This window comes from Schistosoma haematobium, chromosome 3 (assembly GCF_000699445.3).
Source record: "Schistosoma haematobium chromosome 3, whole genome shotgun sequence".
In the NCBI taxonomy this organism is placed as follows: domain Eukaryota; kingdom Metazoa; phylum Platyhelminthes; class Trematoda; order Strigeidida; family Schistosomatidae; genus Schistosoma; species Schistosoma haematobium.
The window spans coordinates 18,626,308-18,647,017 of NC_067198.1; the positions used below are offsets into that span (position 1 = coordinate 18,626,308).

Here is a 20,710-nt window from a genome sequence, read left to right on the forward strand (position 1 = left end):
TTCTTAGTTTATTGCCTTGCCTAAAACCAAACAAGTAATGATCTCTGAACGAAACAGTTACGAAATTCTAATATCCTAATGTTTATTTCTATGAGAGTTATAATGAAGTAATATGTTCCTGTTATTATGACTATTCCTTGACTACGTGTAGTGTGTTGTTCTATGGACAGACTAGTTTCCTTTAAATTCATGGTTCCAGTTTGTATTGTAACAAAGCAACATTTAATATCAAGTACCTAAATTATTTGTATTTCTATTTTGTTTACAAATTATCTAAATATCATTGTTTATCAAAAGTTTTTTCAATACACATTCTGTGTATTCATGATTTGTTAACAGTCGTCATTTTTAAAACATGAACTAAAATTGTAGATTCTTTACCCTGACGGAGCAATTATGGAGCGTGGAACAACAGTTGCCGAAGAATTAAGGAGAAATGAAAATCCGCAATTTACATTGAGTAATCCACAAGAAGAAAAACAACAAGAAATTAATATTCAGTCGGAACCAGCAATGCCAAGTGCACTCCAAGTAATTAATATACAACCAAGAAAATCATCATCCAAGAGGAAAAGTTCCAGGAGAAAAATTGAAGAGAAAAAAAGTAAATTGTCCAATTTTATTTAAGCGTCTTTGTTATTAACAGTAAATATTTTAAAAATAAATTATTTCTCTAGTTTTATTATTGGCAAAGCGAAGGCAGCATTCCCATAGTTGAAAAACATATGGAACTCAAAACAGCTTTCAACCAATATCAAAGTCAGATTCTTCAACACGAACGTAAAAATAGTCCTACTATATGGAGCTGAAACGTAGAGAACTATCACAACCATTATCAAGAAGGTACAAGTATTCATAGACAGTCCTTTACGCATGATACTCAATATCAGTCGGCCGGAAACCATCAGCAAGAGCCTACTGTAAGGGAGAACAAACCAGCTTCCAGCTGAGGAGGAAATTAGCAAAAGACTCTGGACGTGGATAGGACATACATTACGGAAACCAGTAAACTGCATCATGAGGCAAGCACTAACTTGGAATTTTGAAGGAATATGGAAAGGAGGAAGGCTGAAGAACACACTGAGTAGGGAATTGGAAGCAGGCATGAAAAGGATGAATAGTTACTAGAAAGAATTGGAAAGGATTACTCAGGGCAGGGTTGGATGGAGAATGCTGGTGGGCGACCTATGCTTCTTTACTAGGGGCTACAGGAATAAGTAAGCATTACCGATTAAAGACTTCAAAATTTAAATCAACCAGGAAAGTGATAATATTGACGCAAGTATTTTACATACTAAAGATGATATTAATGGTCAAGTTTATTTAATATACAAAGTAAATAAAAACATTTGATAATGATTACGAAATTACCATTGAACCTTTATTATAATTAACTATCGATGACTTGTAGGGAAGTAGAAATCACAGTCATTGTTAACTGTATACTAAACACCTCACTCATTAGAAATAGAGTACTTTTAAATGATTTGTTATTTGCTAACAATATATTTTTTTGACTATTCACACCCTGTTTTATTCAAAATTTCGAGAAATCACTTTAAATAGTTAACAGTTAGAACAACGAACGAAATAGTTTTAAAATGATTGACTCAATTCTATGGAGAAGAAATAAGAAACTCCACCTAAGAACGATGAAGGAAATGTCGTACTTCCGTTGTATGCAATCTTAGGTAATATCTGTCATCAAATTTATAGCTTTTCATGTCTTAAGCTGACAAGCAGTTGATTGATGAACTACTTCATTTTTCCTTGATATTGTCAGTCTCAGTTTTCAAGTCTAACGTAGCATTTAACATCGTTTTTTTACTTGCCTAGTAAACCTACTGAGATGAAACAAACACATTAAGTCACTAGGATGTTAACGAATGTGATGAATGATTCATCTGTTTTATACTTTTTACACCCACCATGAAAATTTACGTTAGTTTTTAATGAAATTGTAAAAAAGAGAAACAAAAATTCTTGCAGAAATGGCACACGTTTGTTTACACACATTTTGGATTGGACTGATTTATCAATGTCCAACAATTAATGTCATATATGCTGATCAATCTATACTGATCAAGTTGTAATGCGGCCAATATTCTACGTGATAATACATTTTGTTTGGAATTATTAAATGAGAGCCAGTCTCTATGAAAATTAAGTACTGTGCAATTTTGAATGAAATCTGAATGAAATTAACAGTCCCATCAAGATTGCAGAAACGCCATGGTAACAGCTGCTAATAATTACAAGCATAGGTTCAGAACTTTTCGCTTTTAACCATAAAACACTCAAAACTATGTAATCACTTTTCTTTGTAGTTTCGAATACATGATCATGTCATACACTATCAATACGTGTCCGATCCAAGTTTATATATATTTCACATACACATTAATAATACCTTCTGTCATTCTACCCCCGAGCACACATAAACAGATAGAAATAATATAGGAAAACAGAATAACAATATATAAATCATTTGAAATAACATCTAAATCTTTTGCACAAAGTTATTTATAGCAAGTGAATTTAACATTATTCGCTTTTGTAAACAAGAACATCTGATAATTGATGACAAATTATTACAAGTTCTTTTTTTATTGTTTTATGCACAAAATGTTAATGACAAATAACAGGTTCAAACCACAAATTGTGTTTGCAGTAAAGAGTACAAGTTTTGAGGCTATTTGTATCAATGGAAGCGGATAACATTCAAAAAAGCATTTTTTTTTTCTTGAAAAATTGATGCTGATCCCGTCTGTTTTTATTTTTATTTTGAAGACGTTTGTAAACTCTCTCGAAAAATTTATTACTCTACATCAGACTAGATTGATATGGAAAGCCATGACGATTTTGACTTCACTGAGGCTTTAAAGTTTATCTATCAGTCATATGAAATGAATTGATATCTCGTATGTGATAAGATTCATTTAAAGCTTTTTGAATTGATAAAAAGACTCGGATAATTTTAGAAAGTTAATTGAAAAACAAAATGAATAAATTCAGGTAAAACAACTTTCCAAAACAATTAGCTTATAGATAGCAGTGTAAATATGTAATTATGATTGAATTGTTTTCAGCCGAAAACGATGCTCGTAATGAGACATGCCTAGTTTCTACTGACATCGCAACCGCTTTGACTCCATCCAGTACACCGAGATCAACAACTAATGATTCAGACGATAATTTACCTTGGTTAATTACCCTTCTGTCTGGTGAGCGGTTTTGGTTCAAGTTATTCAAACCACTTACAAATATCGGTAGTTCGGTTGAAGATACTCCAACAACAAATGCGTCAGATAGTGTATCACATGAGTCAGTGAACTTAGATACTCTAAGTTCCAAACGCTTAAATGATGCAGTGAAATATGAGACATATCCGAGTAAACCAATGGAATCGTTCCGAGCCTATGATCCAGCCACTGGAGAAACATTATATACACGGCCTGAAGACAATTTAATTGCTGTTGAACCTCATCCAGATAGTCCATTCAAGTTGATAGTACAACATGCAGATGGTACACGATTAACGCAAATCTTACTGGTATGTTAATGTTTCATTGTTGAGTAATTGCTTTATTCTATTTTAAAGCTAGCGTAATTATAACATTTTGAATTAAGGTAACTTTTATTAATCAAATAAACACTACCTAAGATAAGCAATATAAGGCATAACATATCAAAACCATGTCACACATTTTAATCAGGTGTTGAAACGTTTACTGTATTTATAATTACTTATATGGTATATACCGAATCGAATATTGAAAGCCTAAAATTAAGTACGATATTATTGATTTTTCTACTTGTTTAATCTACATAGTTCAGGGTTTACTTTTATCAGTGACGTTCCTGAAACTAATTTTAATTTTCGATTCTGATCTTTATTATCGTCATAAGCTATGATTAACAGATTGGAAATGTATTGTTTCAATAAGGACGCAGAGAAATAGAGATTTTTTAGCCTGATCATCACCAACATTCGGTCCCTATGTAACAGTTTATAACTTTCGTATAAATGGACGAACAGAAGCTTCATTAATCAAGCTCTACCATATAAGATTTTCTTTCGTATTATGTGTACTCCAGTAATTGTCAAGACCCAATTCTTCCATTTATCATTTTTAAGATTCATATTTGATATTGTCTTAACAGTGAACAATTTTTCTCTGCATTCATTTCGTATTCATTAATTACATCTAAATTATTCATTTATGTTACATGGTTGAAGTATGATACTTTTACATTCCATGACAAAATATAATTTCACATAGTCATCATTTAGAAAGGTCTCGTTTATTTTATATACATCATGTTTTAATAGAATATCAATTAATAATAGGAATATTAATAACGGGTGATTGTTTTCTTTTTCTTATTTTCATTCCAATTCTAGTATGACAACTAAACCTGAGTATATCATGAGTTGATCATTTCAAAGTAACTTGTTTTTTCAATCCATAAACTCTACTGTACTGATTCATCATGTCAATTCTGTTTTGATTGTTTGTGTGCTGTGATTACTGTAAAAAATTCAGTTAGTTGTGGATAGACTAAAAACTAATTGACCTAACTGTAATGATTAATTTATTCATCGGTAGTTAGGCAAACTTTGTATTTGTTTAATGTTATATGAAAAATCTTTTCACGTAGAATTATTTTTCTATAATTAACGTTTTATTTTATGATTTATGGTAGTGAACATTACAATCAGAATTTTTACGTTTTCAATTTATTTAAATGTAACTGTCTTTGTTGGAATCATAAACATTCTATTTTTCGGAAAGCAGTCATTTCCGCGCAAGATGATTTCAATTTAACAAGTTTAACCAAGTTGAAAAAGGACGTTTATTTCATGAATTAATATCAATCAAAGCGTAATTGTTAATTACGGAAGACTTCATAATATTCTACATCTTTAAATGTACCTCAGTTTATAAAATGAAATGTATGCATATGGACACAATTAACATCCCGTATTCTGACTCAATGATTCTACGGTTATTTGTTCATCTTAATAGTCTAGGGGTGTTTAGGACTATAGAACGTTTCCAGAAGACCTTTTTAATGCTTATCGGTTTTATTTGTTTTAAATATCATTCGTTACGTCAAGGAAAACAGTTTGATTATGTTGTATAGAGTCCATGTGACTGGGAAATAATAACAGGAAATCTGTCATCTATTATTTCACTTATATTGCCATTAGGATCGGTAACCTTTCAATTACCAATTGACATGGTGATCTACTAATAATAACTAGAACTTTAACACTAATTGACTCTCAAGCTTCTCCTAACCCGATGACCGATCAGAGGACGAAGATGAAAAATAGAACAGTTCTCCATTTCACTGGATTTAATCAAGACCGATACAATAATACGCCTGAAATTTCCTACCAAATAGAAAATTACAATGTGTAATTAAATTGATTACAAGTTACACAGGACGAAAGTAATAGGAAAATAATCAGCAAATGACAAATCTCCAATAATAAAACCTATGACATCGATTTATGGATGAAATGAAACTTTAGAAATAGGAGCTTCGTTTAACGGTGTTACAGATGTCTATTTTGTCACTGACTGTTTCCAGATGGACATCGTAGTAAGGTTTTGATATGTAATAATTGCTTGTTACTTTTCATTTCTTACTGTACAGGCAAGTGAGAAGCTGAATGATGAATGCAATCCTGTAGATTTAAATTCAAATGCCAACAAACCTCAAATGTTCATTCGTACAGAGTGTGTCGGATTTCCTGCTGTAATATTAAATAAATCAACCGGCGAGTTTGAAGTATCTTTATTTGGTAAAAGTCAGTTTTCATCAACATTTCACTTCACTCCGAAAGGTCATCACATATTACAGGTAAGAAATATTATTAGGCAAATAAAATTTCATCTTCAGAAATAAGAGCCAATCATAGAAATATATGTGTACTTATAAATATTAAAGTTGAGTTTATTTGATTAGATAGATCGTCCTGTTATGATGCTACTTAGGGATGTCTAGTTGAAGGGGTTTCTCTTTATATTGAAACTAAATACATGACTTAAATACGTGGTTCCTTTGTATACATGCTGTTTTCAAGTAATTTAGACTTCGTCTTTATGTAATACCATTGCCATTACTTTTATTTTCGGATTACAATTTATTGAGCATTGGAGGATGTTTTGATTCTTGAAAAACAAGAGGGTATAAGCTCTAAAATTCAATTCAAGAGATCAGATTTTCTATTATAGTTCGGATATTAAGCTTGTTGCTAATCTATATAAGTTATTCACACTTGATCACTTTACACTTAATGACTAAATATTGCTAGATGAGTAATAAGTCCTGATAAAACTGTCACTAGACAAAATTTCTATAATCGTTTCTTTTTTAGTAATGATATCAAGTCTTCAGAGTTCCTTGATAGCAATCGTCAAAAAACCATCAGTGTTTTGAATATCAAAAATATGGTCACGCTTGTTATAAGTATTCATAATATTGGTGATCAAAGCATATGGGTGAAGATCACTTGTTTCAGGTCCGCATATCGATCGATAGTTAAAGATTTTTCGTGATCCAACTTACAACCAATCATAATGTTATAAATGCATTTGTTTTTTATCTTCCCCTAAATCTTGATCAATAATATTACGTATTCTATTCTTGAACCAGATTCTCTAGTACTTTTAACATTTTAGTACCACAAGTACAGATATTTTAATTCTTTCGACATTTATCTTAAAAAATTTACCTCACTGTGATGGAATCTATGATTGCTCTAGTTAATATGTATCAGTCGCATTACCAACTTTGGCAATGGATGATTAACTGATGGAATGAAGCTTACGAACTGGTTTACTAAATTAGATAGTTACATTATTTTTAATATCTAAGTTTATTTTGTATGAAATACATTATGAGATAAATGAAAACATTTATCAGTTGATTCAACAATTCCGTTATACATTTTATGATGATGAGATCAATAAACAACAATTTGAAGACGATTTTCACCACAAAATAGCTTCAGTTGGTAAATCGTTGAAAGCCTGGTAGGGCTGAATGATCGTTTCTTCGTAGTTTAAACTGCATTCTGACTCACTCCCGATTGGGCTGCTTCCATCGTCCACATCCTTTTTCTTTAGAAATCTATCTGAAAGCCTGTTTTTGATAGGTGAATTGTTAAGTATTCCCAAACATGATCCGAACACCAATCCGGTACTACCTACTTTTAGGGATTTCAAAGTTGATTACAATTTGCAATTTAAATTTCTGTTTCAAAAAATCCATTAATAAATAACAGTAACTAAGTTCCGTGATTGTTACATGACTTGTACACATGCGAACTTCGTCTTTAATACAGAGATTAAGGAAATCAATTGGTAACTGAGATGAAGTACGGTTTTCGGTTGATAAACGATTAAATAGGCAATCGGACACACGATTTCAAGATTCAAGAGAGAGAATCGTACCGATGGACCCTGTTGACCATGATTTGACTTAATTATCCTGGGGACACTTTCATATATGTACAAACGGGTCTGATAGGATTTTGATCCGGTCAGATAATAAACAGCCTATTTATTCTCTTTCTCCTCGCTCAATGTTATAATTCTCTCTTTTATTACAACACAGCTATTCCTGTTGCTTAGTATTCTCGGACACCAATTCACTCGACAAGTCCCCCAAATCAGAACACAGTTGAACAGGAAAAGAGATTATATTTCAAATAACAAGGTTAGATGGAAGTAAGAGGCACAATAGGGAAAACGTTGGTATATTTATAGTTTTCACATGAGAAGATTTCTAGAGTGTTCACTAAGTATTGACTAACGCTGATTAGATAAGAATTAGCCAATCAGCGTGCGCCAACGCAAGCGTGCATTGAAAATTATTTAATCCAATCTATGTCCCGCTAACACTCAAGTAGCAGCTTAAGCTCGAATATGGGAAGCGCGTATATCAGTACCCGAATCCGAAGTCCGTTCAACACAACAACAAAATCATAATAAGGATAATTCTTCATTATTTTACCGTCGGATAATTGCTAGTTTTAATTTACATTGTAGCATTTCAATGGTGGCCAGTTAAATATAAATCCAGACAGTTCAGTATATTACACTAGCCAATCTCTGGAGATAGTCAATCTCAATGAACCAACTGTTTATGAAATGCGATCTAAAGACATGGAAAGTTTGTTGGAGTGCACTGATCCACACAAAAATGTGTACACAGTTGACAACTGGGCAAATTGTAATGTTCTTTTAACTGGTTAGTATTATAAGAATTTAGTAATTCATCTCATAATAATAAGCTAATGTTTTAAAGTAATACAGTTAACCGAAACAACATTTAACTCATTCGACTGTAGCAAACTCTTCAGATTATAGTGAGGATAAAACCTAGGCAAGATATGTATTTATTTTGTTTAAGAATTGATATTCAAAAATAACTCAATTTAACACATATTTTACTTTCTGCTGAATTATTTGACATAGAATACTAAACTTCATGCCGTTAAACTTTACAGCAAATTGTTGTTTCTTAAAATATGTTGACACATACTCTCTTAATCGGTTGTATACGACAACGTGAGATTTAATGAAGTGTTTTGCACTTCATAATTAATGATAATATGTTGCATTACCGATTTAGACTTTGTGGAATTGGTGTTAAGTCATAGGACCTATGTAGAAATTAGTGATTCTATCCTGGTCCTCAAACTGAAATAAATCGAGGGGAGTCGTTTATATGATCAGTTGGCTGAATTCCAGTTGTTTCAAAAACTTGAGCTAATTCATTAAATTTAAATCATTAGCTTTCTTCGTGAAGTTTGTCATATGACATATGTTATAAATAATTACCCACTACCATATATTTCTACATTCATTTATCTGAAATGAATAGCGACTTTAATTATCTACTATAGTTATTTATAATTATCTTTAAGATACAATCATAAGAACTACAATGATTATCAAGCATTATCAATGCATTATCAAGACTTAATTGGTTTAGAGGCAGTCCAATTTCTAACATTAGTTATGTTTTAAAAAAACTGGGAAAAGCTAAGTCCTTTTTACAATCAAATGGCTATTAAATGGCTAATACTTTTTATTTTAATATTTTCAGTAGGTAATAAAAAACATACTGTTAATGAAGACTTAAATACTGAAGTCAATCAAATTTATTCAACTGAATTAACAAATGAAAACAATCAACAAATTGAAGATTCATTTCACACTGTTTTACAGAACAAAGACAACGCTGACAATAATGAAATTAATGAACCTCATAATAATGAAATATCAAATGATGGTTGTTGTTTATATGATGAACACATACCGAGATTATTTTATTTTGATCCAATTAAAAGAATAGCTATTGAACTCATACATCATGAAGAATATAAGTGCTTGCTTCGAAGAGCTCATAATATTCAATCACCTCGTCATCACATAAATAAATTGACAATGGAAGAAAAGTTGATGTATATGAATACGAAAAGTCAAAACACTTCAACATCAGATAGTGATTTTTATGAAGGTTTATACTTAAGAGAACCAATGCAAAATAATCCCAAGGTATTAGTACATTTGTAATTAAACAGTATAGATTTTAAACATTTTTTATAGCTATTTGAGGCTATTTAATTTGAAGAATTATATTCACAATGAATAGATCTTAAAACCATTACTAATATTTTCTACCTGATCGAATCTGAAGATCACAAACTAGAACTCGTAGACAAATACCATAGTAAACAATTAGGAATTTTAATTCGATGCTTCCAATCTCGTGTTTCTAATCATAATCACTTAGTAACAGAATTAAACAAATCGTTTGTAGTTGCATTTTCACAGTAATCATATTGTTCCATATTACGTGTCATTGAGAAATTAGATCTACAATAAATCTTTAGAACTCTCAGCCAGTTGGATCGTGATGACATTTTATGAAATTAAACATGTGAATAAAAGAATAAAACATTATTATCATTAGCTTTATTCAATATTATATTTTTGGTGAAACATAGGATTCTCAGCGCAAAGTATTTCAACAACTTTCCTTTTCTTATTTCTTGATCGATCCTGACAATAAATATTGAGTGATTGCCAGTTGTGTTAGCAGTTCGAGTATTGACATCTGAATAATGTTCGTTCTTTTCAATGCACATTGCTAGCCATCATGATGCCGCTGATTGTACCTTTCCGTAACCTGTACAGCGAAATGTTGTAAACTTTTCATAAACGCTCCCGAATAGATTGTGCGCTCAATAGAAATAATTATGTGTTAAAACAAATAAGAATACAGATAACTAGTTGAAATATCTAGATGGCAGGAACAGGTAGCCCAGATATTCAAGAAGGCCGCCGACATACTCAAGTATGAATGCTTGTTTCCATTCTGTTTTCAACTTTGACTAATTTCAAATATAAGGTAAAAAATTTATTTCTCATGAATAAAATTGATAGACCAAATATCATTACCCTTTAGGTCTTCGGCCTGACGCTGATGAAGTCACTATCCACCAATGAAACAGGAAAATACTACGTTCAAGAAAATATTATTCCTGAGGGTTTGAGCAGTCGGGATTTCCAAACTATAACACATTCATCAAATTCAAACCCGCATTCAGATATTCGAAAATTAGGTGAAAGAGCCGGCAAAGGTCTAGATATCATTATGCCATCTTTGGAATATCTTGGTTTAAAGCTTCCAGAAACAAACGTCACCCTTCTACCGGCCCAAAAAGGCAAATCGATAAAACGCGAGATTCATAAATTTAATGCTTATTATCAAGCTCTTCATGCAAACGTAAGACGCTTTACTGAATTCCCATTAATTACATCCGAAATTAATCAAAGGTAAGTCTAATTGTAATCAGTTTACATACATGATATCAAAAGCAGTGCATTATGGCTCCACCCTAGATTATAACCGGTACTTGATTACATGCAAAATAACAAAAAGTTATATATGCTTAGTTTAAAAGCATTATGTTGGATAAATCCTCTCCATATCTTAATGATGAAAATGTCACGCATAGCAGACCAATGAGTGAGATTCCACGTACAGCATTCGTTCGCTTTTATTCAATTTACTTAGTTCCAATCATGGTTTGAACACATATAAGTTATATTAATATAACTAGTTATGTAAATTGTAAAACCTGCAATCGCAGCCTATGCACTGTATCAATTCTCTCAGTGTTGTTCGAATTCTGTTGGTAGTTACTAGGTAATATAAGTGAGTTTGTGGTCATGCGGTTTAACCAAACTATAACAAAGTTCCAAGTTAGCAACCTACCACAAAAAATAGTCATGCTAAGTAATATTTAATGAAAATCTGGCTTTTTGCAAGTATTAATCTAGTGCTTTCAGGAATATTTGTTTGTCCATCAATTATTTAACATTTTAAAATAGTCGGACAAAAGAGCATTTCTACATTATGCTAATCTGACTGAATAGCTGTGAATTTCAGAAGGATTTTGCTTGTTTTCATTGTTGAACATTAAACTACTATACAAACATAGTTTTACAATTTTGCTTCATCATATGTTATTATTTAATCAGGTTTTTAGGTGTACTATGCGCTTACACAGAATACTACCTCAATCGTTTAAATGAATGGTGCAGTCAACAACCAACAAGATTATCAGAAATTATGCAATCTGAATTAAGATTGTTCTTGGATCCAATACCAACTGTATCAAGTGTATTATCTAGAAATAAGCAGATATCATATCCAATTGAAAATGAGAATATAACAGATGTATCCAGTTCCCCTAGTCAACAAACCACTGTCAGTCAAGAAATATCTCAACGTAAGCGTGTGTTAAGAATGAAATTTTGAATTATTTTGTGGACTGTGAGTTAATTAGTAGTTACGAGTAACTAAATATTCCCTCTGACCGCTGACAAATGAATTTTACTCTAATTCTAGACATGTTAAATTTTTTGTTATTCGAATTTATATTTCTAAAGTTTATTCACTAACCAACAGGTCCTGGCTTGTACGAGTTATATAAAACTAGCAATATCAACGCTGAACAGTAAGCATTTGCGTGAAGGGGACTAAACGGTAACTGAACTTTAATACTCCCACGACACTGTTACTAAGCTTCTTTTAAAGTATTTAAAGTAAAACATTTACTATGAACTTGCCACCCATTTAATAGCTAGTATGGATAAATCGACGAAGTGTATTCATCACTCTGAATCCTTCCATTAGTTTAAGCAGTAGAGTCTTTACGAATGTTATCACTTTTTGATTCAATATATTTTTTTAATGATACTTACAATAAAAAAGATTGTTTAAATTATTCGTTCATAATATTCTTTGATTTTTACAATAAAAAAATATAATTTTCAACTGCGTATCAAAACCACACCCATTTTATGTTCACTTCAATACAAAAAATAATCCATATCTAAATGTTAAACTGTTGTTCATTCCACATAACTATTTCTATTATTATCAATTGTGACCCATGAATCTGTTACGTGATAATTCATAAAACTAATTTGACCAACATTTAAAAAAGAGAAAAATCAAAGTGAAATAATGAATTACTTCTTTTTCTAAAGTTAAATACAAATAAAACAATTTAACCGCTAAAAACTAGGTAAATAAAGATGTAGGAAATACTGAGTAACCTTATTTTTATACAAAGAGAATTAATCAAATCAAACTTTGATAATATGGAAATGATAATCTATAAAAAAAAGTCTTTAGGTCATTATTATTGTTCTTTGCTTTCAAATAATAAACTAAAAAAACGATGACGATATTTTTTAGCATTAAATTCAATACTATCTTTATTCATACACATCTATCTGTGTATATCTGTTTGTATGCATATATATGTATGTATACATTAAAAGACTTTGTATATTAGGATATACATAAGATGAAAAAGTTTGAATATCTATCTTTCAATAGACATATATTACAAATAGATCTTTCATTGATGTTTAGAAGTTTAGATATTCTGTGAGTTTTAATGAAGTATGATGGGTCCATCATAAAATTCAGTGTTAAGGATAGACTTCTGATGATAAACTTAAGATAAGGAAGTTATTGATTCCACGTATCAGACGGAAGAATTTTTCACAGTGCTTATTAATACAATAATAATGCTAATTAAGTTCATACTGATTCATTGAAGGATAATATATATATATATAACAGTTTTGTTCAGATTAGGAGATCATTACTAAAATGTATTCACTCAAAACAATGAAACAGTTTTTTTGTTTCTAAGCAGTCATATCATGTAATTGTATACATATAATTCAAGTTAAGCGTTTATTTTCTTTTATCTATGAGAATAACCGTATATTGTCTTACACCATTCAAAATGAATTGGTAATGTGTTGGATTCAATGTAAAAACTAGGTATATTTCTGAATGTTTATCTTCAGCAACCTTAAGAATAGGACAATATTTATTTTTACAATTCAAAAGGAATTTTCTTGAAATGTTTAAAATTAGAATGTTACAAATAATAAACATCACGTTGTACGTATTTATAAAAAATGCAAAATAAATAACAATTGAGCTTTGTTAGATATATTTCACGTCATAGTATGGTAACTATCATAAATTGTGCAAAAACTGATCTTCACATATCTTTTCATTTAATATTTATTAGGTACAAAAACTCATCTATGTTCATACAAACAGATAGCATATGCTTGAGCTAAAGGACTTGCTCAATCGATGTTGCCACAGTTAACAAATAGATGAAATAAAAAGATTGTACAGCAAAATGTTTTCATCAATCAACAGGAAAATTTGTATAGTTATGACAAATATGTTACTTTTTGGGGGTACAGAGGTATTTTTAAAACTTAGAGACAGAAGTTTGATGTGAAGCACTTAGTGTTGGTTATTAAAGGTGTTAACAAAAACACATAAGATGTTTGTAATTTGATATTGATTTAAAATAAGTTATTATTTTTCCCCTCCAAATTAACTCATCTACTTGCTGAGCAACTATTCTTTTTCTCATATATATTGTAGCAACTAACAAATATTCGCCAGCTAGACAAGAAGCATTCAAACTATTACGTCAAGAGATTGAGAAAGCAATGAGAGATAGAGCAGCACTTAGGAGTACTCATACACCTAACTACTTTCGGTCACAGGAAGGAATCGGATTTTTGCTGTCACAAGTAAGTTTCACAAAAATATTACTGATATAGCCTTTCAGTTTTGTGATCAAAATGGCATTGGTTGTCAAATGTAGGTTACGTAATAACTTGTGATAGTCATTTAAATAAGTTCTTAAATTTTTCACTAACACTATTAGAAACTCTAACTCAGACAGGGAGTCGTACATGTTCAATAGTCAGATATTACCAGCATACTGCAAAGCTGTCAGATGATTTCTAAATTTCCTTAGGCTAACCAGGGTCATTTGATAAATTCAATAATAATCAGAAATTACTGTCCAACTATCTTCCTGTCTTCTGTCGGTTCCTTGACTTAACAGGATGCAGAATACAACTCCTATTTGTTGTCATTAACATATATGGTAAAATGCCTAAATGAAGTATAGGTGAAATATTCTGTTGAACTGACTGCTGTAAAAATGTAGACTACTGCATTTTGAAAAACAAGTTTAAAGTTGCACCGTTAGCCACGGAGTTCAATGGTTCTAGGCTCAACTTCTTGATATCTCGAGTAAGCACTAATATAGAGTCCCAGACTAGGACGAAACAACCCTTATGTTTTCTGATTTCCGATAGTTATTTATTTGAGTCGAAATATGGTGCACATAATTTTTTTTAAAATTTAGCTTGAAATACAAAACAACCTTTATTTCTAGATCCCCGATGTGAAAAAATTGTCTAAATTAGTGCCAGAATTAAGTAATCTACCAAGTCGAAATCCTAAACAAAATGATAAATCAAGTAAGTAATATGAATATTATAATTTCATAATTTCATAAACTTACGTTTCATTGATCTTGCGTTAAAAGATTATATTCTGTTAATGGTATGAGCTGATTCACTACAATTATACAAAATGTAGTACACTTATCGACCTAATGAAATACCCTAAAAATCATAGTATGTTTTATCCATTCATTAATAAAAACTGGTAGATTCAGTCTATGCATAATTTTTATGATTGACGGATTCCACTGAAATAATTTCGGTGACCAATAAAGATTAATTCGCTACGTTTAGGACTTGTAATAGGTTGGAAAAACAACATACTCCTTGAGTCATTTGCTGAGTATTCATTATTCCTCTGGTGAAAAGCTATTTAAATTCATTTCATACCATATAAAAAGACTTATTTTTAAGAATATGCTGTGAGATTTGCATGTTAAATTAGTTGCCAGTAACCTGCGTTTTCATTGGTTGGACAGAAAGGTGATATCTTCAACACGTCAAATAACAAACAGTGAATTCTAGCTTTTGGTTGAAGTACTTCAAGAAATTCACGAACATATATTATTTATTAGACTGTCCCCAGCGATTGAGTAGAGAATTCGCTTTTCTTTCTATTTGGGACTTGTAAACTTAATGTACCTGCGTTGTAGTTTTGATACTTACATTGAGACCCAGAATAAGTACTTCTTTCCCCAAACGTCAACTTGCCATCACTTAAGCTGCTGATTCTAAGTAAACACAAGCGTATTCAGAAAGGTATAGTAATTATTATTCAGGTATTGATTAAGCAGGCGCATCTAAATGATAAATATCAAGTACAACGAAACACCAGTTCTGAATTTTGTTGCTGATCTCAAAATAAAAAGAATAAAATTTACAATTATAGGCAATGTCAATGGATTTCTTCATGGTCGATATGTATCGACAAGGACTGATTAAAACATATTCCTGAATATCTGTAGCCATAATCACATGCCTTCGAGAATAGTAAAACGTTTTGTCCAAGAACTTTTATGTCGAATGTTGTAAAGTACTCGACTGAGGTCGGTGATTCTGCGGTTGTTATTGCTACTACAAGATAACCAAACAATGACCACCACATTAATCTGTATTCAAATACCAAACTTCCTGAAATACTAAATACTGAGTGAGGTGATATAAATTACCATTCAATGAAAGTTTAGCGATTTTTATTTCAAGTATGCTACCTCCCTCATTGTGTTTAATTAGTGGAATCCATTTTAAAAAAATATGTAAATAGTGGATTCAAAATCCTTAAACCTATCTTAGTAACTAGCAGAGATTTTAAAAATGTCTTTCACTCATATTATTCAAAAAAATTATCCATCCGTTTCTGAGGTAACTTCTTTATGAGTTCTATAAATGGACAAAGCAGAAACAATATTTTTTTACTTGTTATATATATATATACATTTAATATATTAAGTGTCGTACTACATTTTTTAAAATAGATATTTCTCCGATCCTTTCTTCCTGTTATTCAAATGAAATAATCACCGATTCAAAACTCAATATGATTATTTTAAACTTAAATTTGTTCGATACTTCCAATATTTATTTATTTATTTATATATTATTAGCCTTAACAGAACAATCGACTCTAATTCTTAGTGATTCTCCACCAAATATACCTAGTCCATTATTAAGAACAATAGAGAATGATAATGAGTTGATCACGGAGAAAATAACAGGAAATACAAATAATAGCCATTTAACTATGAATAAACTTATCTATAATGACGGTTATAAAACTGGAATGAAAATGTCAACTAGAGAAACAACAAAAATATGTTTTTATTATTATGATATTGACCCGTCGCAAATTAAAATGATTGGTAAGTGAAGTAATATATATATATATATATATATATATATATATATATATATATATATATATATATATATATTTGTTCATGTATAATGTATTAAATCAAGCATACTTGTATAAACCAAATTCATGAGTACAATTAAAAATCAATAATTATTTTCCGAATCTCTTCTCTCTGTAATCAATAACAAAATCACTATCTCATGATTGAATAAACAAACCTAATTTGTATATTTTAAAATAAAAATGGCCTAATTAGTTTAAATAATTCGTTTGTGTAAATTAAACATTCACAGAATTTCTTTATTAAATAAAAAACTACATTGATATTGATTACCGTACTGTTGTTGTTCATCATCATTTGAAGATATATTGTGACTTTATTGAGGATTTAAGTATTATGATGATAATGTAGATGATATATAAAAATATAATACATTACTTTATAATACCAAAATAAAGTAATTTCTTAATTGTATTCAAGCTATAATTGATTTTTGAAAACAAAAAACAGTCATGTTCTCTTCAGCAGTCGATTAGCATCAACTGATATTAGTTTACTAAAGATTAGCATATATATAAGGGACTCATCTTAACTGAACAATTACTGAAAGCCAGGAACTACTGAACAACGTCTTTGTCTTAGAATGAAATTGAATTTTAAAATATGGACTATCAAATCCAAAACTAGTGATCTGAAAGTAGTGCTATGAAGCCGAGATTTGATTACCTTCGGCTTGATTTCTTGTAGAATCGTAAGTACAAATTTCTAAAGAGATTCAATAATGTAATGAACGAGTTTCAGTAATTTTCTTGCTTAAATCAATTCATCATATAAGCCATATTAATGATTATTAGAATTATTAGTTCCGATGTTAACTTATAGATTTCAGAACTATCGGAGTATTTCACTTCACGATAGTATTAACTCTATAATGTTTTCAAATGGTATTAATCATCTCTGACTAAAATGAAACCATTTTTACGGACACGTTAGAAGGATTTGTCGTTCTAATTGACTTCTGAATGAGGGTTAATATTAAATTATATGAATGGTGTATGATAAATACGAAGCTAGAGGTGAAACAATAAAAATATATAAGAATTTTTATGATAACTGGATAACCATATTTAAAGGAAATTGTAGGTTAGAAAGCTGAATCATGTAGCGTATTCACAGGTTTTCAGTATATATATAGCTTAGATAAATCTAGTTATTAAAATGATGGGATCGACTGAGGATGTAAGTTGGAAGTCATTCAATAATAAATCCTTCAGGTCTGGTGAAAAGATTCTGTCATTACTGAAGTGTGTAATATATTCATAATGTACCCATTTATTATATTCTTAATTATGAACTAATTGGACTTAAACTTATTTTAGCAATATAGAAACAGTGAATAGTAAGGCCACATTTGTTACATAATGAAGGATAAAAAGTGTTAGAAGTGATGCTTACTCAAAACTGTGTTGCCATAATCTTTCTCATGTACTACTTGGCACATTACGCTATGTTACAATTATAATTTCCCATTTTTCGCGACTAAAACTCTTCAAAAATGATATAGAAGAACAATGTATTTTTATTTATTATCTGAAGACAATCACAGTACTCATGTGCCTTTGGATGTTGTTGCCTTGGCTAAACAAAAGCAACTTCGAGTGCCAAAGTATTTATATGCTAAAAGACCCAGTTTGCCTAAATGCAACAACGGGGTAAATGGAATTAGCCATGCCACAAATTTCAATGTAAAACAAGCACTTATTGAAGATCCTGTACGTCGTCGAGCCTTATTTACAAGTATTATTGGCGGTCCACCGTTTGGTCAATTTTCACTTAGACGAATGCGTGGTTTACGTCTAACACCAAGTCGCATTAATGTTGGTGTGCTACCATACGGTGTAACCCGTAGTTTTTCAGTGAAATTAGTAAATTGGGGTCCGGAAACAGCATATTTTAAAATTAAACAACTACCAATTCAAAGTGGGATACGTGTTTTTTATACTCCGGGACCAATTCCAGCAGGTGAGTTTCCATGCCCGATAATCAATCTTTTATGTATCCATTTAACCGACAAACAGATCATACTTCAGATCATGTTGAGTAATTTAGGAATTTCGTCATATTTTCTACTCCATTTCACTTTTATTGACTCGTCTTTCAATAACTCTGTAAAACTGATTGAACCTTACTTTTATAGAAGTGTCTTCAAATAAATTGTCTTCACATTTATATCTTTTTATTCCCATTTTACAATATTTTATTTGAAAGAATAAGTGAACTAATTATTTATAATCAGCTTATTAAAAATAATTTCCCTCGTTTCAGTTTCAAGAACACTTTATTTCGCGTATATAAAACATCGTGAATATACCCGAAATCCCTGCTTGATTATGTAACTGAGCTTTAAATTCTTTGATTGTTCTGTATCTAAGTCTTTCTCACTATTGAATTACATGAGATTATTTTTGACTAAAATTGAAACTTTGGTTTTTTTTCGAATAGTAACTTTAGAAGCATGAACAGATATATTTTAGTCTTATAATAATATATTTCTACAGCACTCATTGCCATATTTATCTATTGAGACAATTACATAAACGGTCCCTGACCGGAAAGAAGGCGAGATTTGAGACTTAAAATACTACTGACGATATATAAATAATAAACCTTGTTTTGATACTTATGTCAGTTATATCTAAACTTATTATCCCAAAATATTTTCTTTTTTTAATAGGCTTATCTCGTCGATTAACAATTGAAGTATCGAATCAACGTCAAGACCGACTGGAAAGCTACCCATCTAACCAACAGATTGATGACCGAGGACTAAAACAGACAGCAAACCATGATGCACCGAAGAAATCCTGCCATTCAAATATAAAATGGGATATCGATAAATATAATGAAGAGAATTCAAAAGATATTGAAAATGATAACTATAACATTGACAATGACGAATTGAAAGAGAAATTAAGTATAGACGATAAAATCATCACCTTCTCGGAACATCTTGAAATAACTACTGACACACATATATTGTATTTGTTAATAACAGGTTGCCGAATTGAAAATTATAGTTCAGTACAGTCTTCAATGCTTAATGCTAGTGAAGATATCATCAAACCGAGGTTTATTCAACCTCTCATGTCGTAGAAGGAAACAAGAATACTACAATTAAAAACACTGGGCAAAGACTTTTTTATAATTTACTAATTAGGAATCAACTTATTGAATAAAATTATATTCTGGACGAAATACTTATGTCTTCTATATATTGAGTAGTAAGAATTCAATAGATATGTAATATGGTACAATCTGAAATTCTATTACAATGACCCAAATATTATACGTAAAAATTATACGTGAAATAATTTCAGCGACTGAAATACAAATAATTCCAACGTTTCATCTGGCAATCAATAAGAGTATTTTTGATAATTTTGACTGTTTCCCTTAAGAAGTTAGACCATTTTGCTGGATAAAAAATTTCTGTCACTGAAATTATTTCAAATATAATTTTTACGTATAATGTCTTGTATGTACTTACCTTAAATATCTTTCGAACTGAATATTCAAACTTCAACAAATCTTTATACAAATGATTCAAATGTTTTCATTTATTTTTTAATTCATTTAGAAATTATTGTCATAAGTGATAAAATAGTTGTACTGAACCCCAGATCATTTTAATATGGATAGATAGATAATATAACTTGTTTCGATATCTATAAAAACTCCTTACTGAATATTCTCTTAACATCTGTAACTAAATTTGAAAATCTTTATTTAACATGGTTCTAAGTTATAATTCATTAGAATAACAGTTGAACTAATTGTATCTGCTTGTAAAAAATTGTTCAGTATTTTCTGATTGTTGCCTTAGATCAGAACAAGACAACACATTTTGAAAGAGTAAAATCTCAAACCAATATATCTCTCAGTATAGAGTTG

General features: G+C 30.4%; 1 protein-coding gene across 1 annotated transcript; it reads left to right on the forward strand.

The window, feature by feature from the left end:
- The first annotated feature begins 7,727 nt into the window (after nucleotides 1-7,727).
- On the forward strand, nucleotides 7,728-20,341 carry SPAG17_2 (Sperm-associated antigen 17). Its single transcript, XM_051213197.1, has 9 exons — nucleotides 7,728-8,268; nucleotides 9,130-9,581; nucleotides 10,495-10,865; nucleotides 11,574-11,824; nucleotides 14,026-14,177; nucleotides 14,834-14,918; nucleotides 16,508-16,762; nucleotides 18,356-18,781; nucleotides 19,494-20,341. The coding sequence occupies exons 1-9, from the start codon at nucleotides 8,169-8,171 to the stop codon at nucleotides 19,910-19,912; spliced, it is 2,511 nt and encodes an 836-aa protein (XP_051069151.1). The 5' UTR covers nucleotides 7,728-8,168; the 3' UTR covers nucleotides 19,913-20,341.
- The last annotated feature ends 369 nt before the right edge of the window (nucleotides 20,342-20,710 follow it).

Excerpts from the sequence above, each read along its gene's own strand:
- SPAG17_2 (XM_051213197.1), top strand. The coding sequence starts at position 8,169 with ATGCGATCTAAAGACATGGAAAGTTTGTTGGAGTGCACTGATCCACAC. Across the intron at positions 8,269-9,129 it reads TTGTAATGTTCTTTTAACTG|TAGGTAATAAAAAACATACT; the intron begins GTTAGTATTATA and ends TAATATTTTCAG. Across the intron at positions 18,782-19,493 it reads TCCGGGACCAATTCCAGCAG|GCTTATCTCGTCGATTAACA; the intron begins GTGAGTTTCCAT and ends TTTTTTTAATAG.